Source organism: Hakea prostrata, chromosome 2, assembly GCF_041222555.1.
Source record: "Hakea prostrata isolate BN-2017 chromosome 2, UWA_Hpros_2, whole genome shotgun sequence".
In the NCBI taxonomy this organism is placed as follows: Eukaryota; Viridiplantae; Streptophyta; class Magnoliopsida; order Proteales; family Proteaceae; genus Hakea; species Hakea prostrata.
Window position 1 is genome coordinate 54,996,859 of NC_142601.1, and position 8,100 is coordinate 55,004,958.

Consider the following 8,100-nt stretch of genomic DNA (forward strand, 5'->3'; position numbering starts at 1 on the left):
TAATGACTTGCCTTATCCTAACTTGTGGTGTCAAATTTATACCTAACTTGTGATGTCAGATGATACTCTCTAAGAATTTATACATTGCTTTTATTACTTAAGATAGTGGGATTATTTTTTTTTTTTTTTTTTTTTGTTAAAATGTGGAAAATCTAATACCTTGAAGAGATACAGAATTACGTATCCACTTTTATCACTGTAATGTTGTTTTTAGCGAATGATGGTTTTTTGTTTTAAAATTTGTCTTGAAAAGTTTTTTTGGTAATCCTGTATTGAAAACTTGAAAGATAGTGCAAGGCTTTTTCATATTAGGAAATATTTCATATAATAGTGTCTTCGTCCACGGTGCGGTGGACATCCGTGCTCAATCAAATTTAAGAAGCAAGGACCACTTTCGTCTTTTATCATACTGATTTATCTCTTCTTATTTTCTACCAAAAAATCTGTCTCTTTTTATTAATTCAATTAATCACCTGTTTAGAAAACTGTAATTAATTGGGGATTTAAGAGTAAGGTAAAGGATTTGAATTCTCTCCAACGCACTCATCAGAGTGTGTGGTGATCAATATAAAAACCGATATATAACAATATTAATGAATGGATACCGATATGAAAATAAAACTCGATAAACCACTTCAGCATGCCTATATATGCTCGGTCAAGTTCCAACATTAAAATACGTGGGCTTAAATAATAGTAAATAATTGATCCAAATGGTTGAGATTTTTTTTTCCGGATGACAAATCACATTTAAACCATTCTTGCACCTGTCATGTTCTTGATTTTAAATTAAGTAAGGTCTATCATTATTACGAGAAAGATTTGATAATTTTCAAATGTCACAAGATATTTGTTTTATCATGTGGATGAATCTTACAGGAAAAATATATATCATGTGAATATATGATATATCTAGCTTTACCAATAGATAAAACATAGATACCATGTTTTCTATGTAGTGAGTCAAATGGGGCTGAAATTTGGCCGGTAAATCAACGACAGTATCCATTGCAAGAATAGCCATGCCATTGACAAGCAAGACTGAATAGCTAATTTATGAGTTTGTAAATTATTGATTTTTGTATGTAAAACGCCTTGCGCTCCACTTATTTGTTGAATAAATCATTTTTCTAAAAAAAATAATAATAATAATTCAATTTAAGACTTTTAGGTATTTTTTTCTTCGTTTGGTGAGCAATTAAGACTTTTGGGTACTACCAATAGGATTGTCCCCTTTAATACACAAACTATGGTAGGAGGGTATAAGTGTTTTTCAGCCAATTGAAAGAGGGGTTAGCTATCATTTTCATACACAAACTATGGTAGGAAGGAAGAAAATTGATAGCTGAGGTGTAAATAGTTAATTAAAGAAAATAAATAGGGATAATTATTGATGTCCTTTTGTTATAATAAAATTATATATCAAACTCTATAATTTATGAAATTACTATTATCCTTTCAGTTCAAACAGTGTCAATTAAAATGGCTAGGTGTTAAAATTATCATTATTGCTATGTTATGGACGAACTATTAGCTTTGAAGTTGACTTCAGAGGGGAAAAATTGCAAGAAGTAATTCTTTTTTACCTGTTATTTACTAATAGTTGAAAAGAAATTTAACAAAAGATTAAGTTAATACTAACCATGACTCAGACGGTTATTTTGGAGGGAAAATTACAAGATTAACTACTAATGAGTTTCTATTTGCAAAAGTAACTACCGTGAGTTTCACTCGTCAAAATTAGACAAAGTTGAGTTTCAGTTTTCAAAAATAGCCATTACAGTGTTCTCTCCTTGATCCTTGTCCGTTGCCATATCCCTATTGACTTTCGAGCACAAAGCAAGGATGACAACGAAAAACAAAATAAAAAGGAGTCGGAAGACTCCATTCATGCTCCAATTTTTAACAACGAGATCAAGATGATGACAATCATGGCCACCAATCCCACTTTCAAGTTGCAAATGCTAATGGGTCCAACTCTGTTTCCGTCACCGACGATGAAGATCTTGTACACAGTGAGGAGGATTTCTTGGTGCAGGGTGAGTTCTCTCCTTCCTCTTTGTTGGATCGTCTTCGTGGGATCAGAGAGATGCAAGAAAAGATCTTAAAATGTAAGACAAGGTTACCTAAATGATCGAATCATTGTCTCTTAAAATGAGAAAAAATAAAAACAAAGCAATGAACGGGCATCAATGGCTGAAATTTCGTGTTTTATACCTATAGAAATAGAAATTTTACTTTAAGAGCAACTCTGGTGCTCTAAATCTCTTAATTGAATGAGAAATTCGAAGAAGAACAAAAACAGAGCACCCATTTCTGTCGTATGCTCTGTTTATGATAGGTTTTAATGGGTCTTAAGAAATAAGAAGAAGGAGAAACAAGTGAGGTGATGAAGAACCAATCAGGTATTCACCATGGGTAATCAAGTTTCCAAGATTTTTTAAGCTTTGGATGTGCAATACAGATGAGTGTGTCGGTAAAAACGACGTTGAAACAGGGATGACGGTAACACTGGAAGAGGAACACTATTTTGGCTAGTTTCGTAAGTGAAAACTCATATTAATATATTTTTGTAAACTGAAAAAATGTCTGGACAGTTACATAAAAACAAACCTAATACTTTCTAATCGTGTAATTTTCCCTATTTTGGACGCCTTAAAAATAAATAAATAAATAATAAATACATGATTTCTTAATCGCAAGGGAGCAATAGTAAAGTTCAATAAGTAATTTCAGAAAATACAAGGAATAAGTGTGTAATTCTAATTTAGTTATATTTCAGGGGCTAATAAATGTATCTCTATAACTCTATATATATCACTTATTGTTTGGTGTTAAAGCATTGCTATACCTTCCACGTTGTCGAGGGGAAGAGGAAGACAACGCTGGGATTGCCGTCGGCGGTGAGAGATGGCGGAGGGAACCAGTAACGGTAGCTCACACAAAGATGTCAAGATCCCTGAAATCAAGTTTACAAAGCTCTTCATCAATGGAGAATTCGTCGATGCCGTTTCAGGTTCTTCTATATCCTATTTCTCTCGCCTGCCTTCAGTTTAACTGCTTTATTTCTTCAAATAGTATACATTCTATCAATCATTCTTCACTCCCTCAGTTCCCTCAGTTCTAGTTTCGTTCTGCTGATTCTATCTTCTGTTTTCCTTATATTCAATAGCTAAGCAAAGCTAGAGAGATTCCCTGTTTGTTTCATTGCATCATGGATGTTGAAAGATTTAATGTTTTGACCGTGATGCAGGAAAAACTTTTGAAACAATAGACCCACGAACTGAAGAAGTGATTGCGAAGATAGCAGAAGGAGACGCAGAAGATGTTGATTTGGCAGTTAAGGCTGCCAGAGAAGCTTTTGATCATGGAAAATGGCCTCGCATGTCCGGTTTTGTAAGATCTCTCTCTCACCCATGACTAATCCACCCACTATGAAATTAAACTTCGAACTAATTCTTTGAAAGGAAACATAATGAGGGAATTTTGTTTATGTTTTAACTTGGGTACTGGATTGTTCACTAATTAATTGCAGAATAGGGGAAAGATAATGATGAAATTTGCTGATCTAATAGAGCAAAATGCAGAAGAACTGGCTGCCTTGGAAACCATTGATGCAGGGAAATTGTATAGTTCTACGGTGGCAGCGGAGGTTCCTGGTACAGCAAACATTTTCCGTTACTATGCAGGTGCCGCAGACAAAATTCATGGAGAGACATTGAAGATGGCAAGGGAGCTTCAGGGCTACACTCTGCGTGAGCCCATTGGTGTCGTCGGCCATATTACTCCATGGAACTTCCCTCTTTGGATGTTCGCTATAAAGGTTGCCCCTGCCTTGGCCGCCGGCTGTACCATGGTCGTCAAGCCTGCCGAGCAGACATCACTCTCAGCTCTCTTCTGTGCATATCTTTCTAAGCTGGTAATTAATTACTTCTGGTTGCATAAAAAAAATGTATTAAGTTCTGAGAAAATTACAAGAAATTTTTTTTTTTACTTCTGTGTTCTGTTCTCCTTCACTTAATCGAGCATATTTTGTTTGCTACGTCGTTAGGCTGGAATTCCTGATGGAGTGATCAATGTTGTTACTGGGTTTGGTCCCACAGCAGGAGCTGCCATTTCTTCTCATATGGACATTGACAAAGTGATCTCTTTTCCCACTTCATAAATTGTTTAGTTATTTGCAAAAGTTACTTTTTGGTAGCTCTTGGAAGGAGGAATTTTTCATTTGTTCTTGTCATCGATTCTATTGATCCAGGTTAGTTTTACGGGATCCACAGAGGTTGGGCGGTTAGTCATGCAAGCTGCAGCAGCAAGCAATTTGAAATCTGTATCACTTGAATTGGGTGGGAAGTCCCCTCTTATCATTTTCGATGATGCAGATATGGACACGGCTGTTAATCTTGCTTTCTTGGGCGTCTTCTATAATAAGGTTTTCTTTGTTCTGTTTTCAATTTTTACTGTTTATCATTTACTTTCCACTGTGTCTGGGCTAGTAAATCTAGTCGATCAATAATATAAATCTTTTGATTATCGAATCAACTGCAGGGAGAAATCTGTGCAGCTGGATCTCGAGTCTATGTCCAAGAAGGAATTTATGATGAATTTGTGAAGAGAGCAGCAGAAAAGGCAAAAACTTTGGTGGTTGGTGACCCATTTGATCCTCGTTCTCAGCAAGGTCCCCAGGTAAAACTTGACCATTATTGTTGTTACTCTTATATAGCTTGAAAACAAAGAACATCAAAACTGTAAGGTTTCAAGATAATTAGTAACTCTGCCCTGTCTTATATTAGATTTGTCATTAATTCTTATCAGACCCGTAAGCAGATGGCTTTGCTCTCTAGCTTCCTTTTGTTTTGCATTGGTTTGATAGCATTAGTAGACGAATGCATCGTGAAGTTGTTGGTTTGAGTCCTCCCCAGGGAGTTGACAAGAAGAACAAGAAACCCAATTAACCAATATAATCTAACCTGTTCCCTGATTGTGTGCTCTTGCAGGCTGATAAACAGCAGTTCAAGAAAATCCTTGCATACATTGAACATGGAAAGACAGAGGGAGCCACCTTGTTAAGCGGAGGAAAACCATGTGGAGAGAAGGGATACTATATTGAGCCCACAATTTTCACAGATGTGAAGGTACAGGATTTAAGTCTTCCAAACGAATTTAAGGATGAAATACTAATGGGCATTTTTCATTTCCTTTTTAATAATCACCTTATTATTAAACAGGAAGATATGAAAATAGCAACGGATGAGATATTTGGACCTGTAATGTCTCTCATGAAGTTCAAGTAAGTTCCAAATTCCTGATGTGCGTTTAATCCAATCTTGATCCAATCTTGATCCAATCTCGAAACCAGGGTACCTAAACCCAGGTTTTATTTGGGCAAGGGCAGGGTTGTTTTTGGTCTTAGTCAGGTTACTGAGAACCAAATTAAGCCTTCTGTGTAATTATGAAATTGTAGGACAATGGAAGAGGCAATTCAGAGAGCCAACAACACTATGTATGGCTTAGCAGCAGGAGTAGTGACCAAAGACTTGAACATTGCCAACACGGTCTCAAGATCAATTCGTGCAGGCATCGTTTGGATCAATTGCTACTTAGCTTTCGATAACTGTCCTTATGGTGGATACAAGATGAGTGGGTTTGGAAGGGATAATGGATTGTATTCCATTGAGAAGTATCTGCAAATCAAGTCTGTAGTGACTCCCATTTACAATTCTCCATGGCTTTAATATATTTGTATCTATGTTTCAAAAAGGATAAGAGGACCAATTACTTAATTGGAGCCAAGATAACATAAAAAGTACAAAAAGTGAATGTGTGGGATTTGAACCCACGCCTTCTCTTTTTTTTTTGGTAAATAGATATTTTATTTGAAAGTAGAAGAACTACCGAGAAAACCACCCAGTTGGCAAAACACTACACAACCAGGGATCGGATAACAGCCATACTGTCTTACTAGGAATAGACAAAGCCTCCCTATCTAGGGAATCTGCCATACCATTGGCATCCTGACAAACATGAAAGAAATTACAAGAAACACAAGGGGAGAATATAAGTAATGCATCCTCCAAAATACCCTCAACCTCAATAAGAATATTTCCACTCTGAGTAATTAAAAAATAAGCCACATATTAGTTATCAGTAAAGGCACAGAGATTGGTTTAGTAAAGTCACAATGGTCTAAGGTGCCAGAAATTGAGTCTGGCGCGTTAGACCACTTAGCCATCCTGACTATCTGGGAAACCAGGAAAAAAAAAAGGATGAACAACATATTTAGCACTCCACCAGTGAATTTGGATTGGAATATGGCAACACCATATCCACATCTTGCAATACGTTGATAATATTGAATCATTTTCTGCTCTGATGAAATCATATTCAAATTGTTATTTTTGTAGTACCCGAATGCAGAGTGTATGTAAAATTTTGACAACCCATTGACATTTTTACCAATTTTTTTGTAAGGGTTAAAGTAATATTTGAGATTTCGGTAGGGCAGTTTTCAACAAGGCAAAGAGGGATTTCCAGTTGGTTGAAGGAATCCCCATTCACCTACCAAAGGGATGGATATGAGATCAGACATGAGGGTAGTTTAGTAAATAGGACTTAACTGAAACTGTTAGTTGTGTGCTACATGTAATTTGGATTTAATTATACGGAATGTAATTCACCTAAGATAACCAACAAGAATTTGACCCAATTTAAGGGGTTATACGTAAGAAACTCTATTTTTTTTTTTTTTTTAATTTCTTCTTTTGTTTTGGGTGTTATGTAGTTGTGAAATTTTATAAAGGATATGTTTCACCAAACGCGTAAGAACATGATTTGGTAATTCAACCGCTAGTTTCTCAACAAACAAACGTCCACAATCTGAAAAATGATAAAGCCATAAACAACGAGAGAAGAAAGATTTCCAACTAGACAACTACTTCGACAGTTAGATACTTTCAACCACATTAGGAATGGGACGAATATTAATTGATTTAATTCATCCGTTATTCCCCTCGCCCAACCTCGGAAAAAAAAGGTTGATCCAATTCCATATACACTTTTACTAGTGGATTTAAATTTTATTATCTCAAAAGTTTAAGCATTACTGTTGGGAAATGCCATGTCAGCATTGCCACATCAGCCTCCAATAATTTTGATGAAGTACTAAAAGTAATTCTACTTCATAAATATATGATGAAAAGAAAGTAAGAGATTATAATCCTCTAACCTAAAAGGTAGAAGACCCCAACTCAAGGGATTGGTTTTAATGACTTGCCTTATCCTAACTTGTAATGTCAGATGATGCTTTCAAAAAATTTATACATTGCTTTTATTACGTAAGATAGAGGGTTTTTTTTTTCTTTTTTTGGTAAAATGTGGAAAATTCTAATACCTTGAAGAGAGACAGAATTACATATCCACTTTTATCACTGTAATGTTGTTTTTAGCGAATGATGGTTTTTTGTTTTAGAATCTATCTTGAAAGTTTTTTTTGGTAATCCTGTCTTGAAGGCTTGAAAGTTAGTGCAAGGCTCTTTCATATTAGGAAATATTTCATATAATAGTGTCTTCGTCCACAGTGCGGTGGACATCCGTGCTCAATCAAATTTAAGAAACAAGGACCACTTTCATCTTTTATCATACAGATTTATCTCTTCTTATTTTCTACTAAAAAAATCTAACTCTTTTTATTAATTCAATTAATCACCTGTTTAGAAGACTGTAATTATCCAACGCAGAGTTGTTCTAGTGGTGAAACCATCACCTCTTAGTGAAGAAGTCGAGGGTTAGACTCTTGCTGAGGCATATTATTATCCCAATCCCCCGGCTTAATAAAGCCCCTTGTACAAAAAAAAAAAATACTGAAATTAATTGGGGATTTAAGAGTAAAGGATTTTAATTCTCTCCAACTCACTAATCAGGGTGTGTGTGGTGATCAATCTGGAAACCAATAACAATATTAATGAATGGATATTGATATGAGAATATTTGAAGACAAATCACATTTAAACCATTCTTGAACCTATCATGTTCTTGTTTTTAAATTAAGTAAGGTCTATCATTACTACGAGAGAGAAAAAATCATGTGAATAGATGATATATCTA

At 35.3% G+C, this 8,100-nt stretch overlaps 1 protein-coding gene across 1 annotated transcript; it reads left to right on the top strand.

Moving 5' to 3' along the window:
* The first annotated feature begins 2,910 nt into the window (after nt 1-2,910).
* Nucleotides 2,911-5,780, top strand: LOC149024970 (aldehyde dehydrogenase family 2 member C4-like). Its single transcript, XM_089143043.1, has 9 exons — nt 2,911-3,016; nt 3,254-3,396; nt 3,536-3,919; nt 4,052-4,141; nt 4,256-4,429; nt 4,546-4,683; nt 4,995-5,132; nt 5,226-5,287; nt 5,462-5,780. Exons 1-9 carry the CDS (start codon nt 2,911-2,913, stop codon nt 5,730-5,732), a joined length of 1,506 nt encoding a protein of 501 aa, XP_088999169.1. The 3' UTR covers nt 5,733-5,780.
* The last annotated feature ends 2,320 nt before the right edge of the window (nt 5,781-8,100 follow it).

Excerpts from the sequence above, each read along its gene's own strand:
- LOC149024970 (XM_089143043.1), top strand. The coding sequence starts at position 2,911 with ATGGCGGAGGGAACCAGTAACGGTAGCTCACACAAAGATGTCAAGATC. Across the intron at positions 4,142-4,255 it reads CTCATATGGACATTGACAAA|GTTAGTTTTACGGGATCCAC; the intron begins GTGATCTCTTTT and ends CTATTGATCCAG. Across the intron at positions 5,288-5,461 it reads ATGTCTCTCATGAAGTTCAA|GACAATGGAAGAGGCAATTC; the intron begins GTAAGTTCCAAA and ends ATGAAATTGTAG.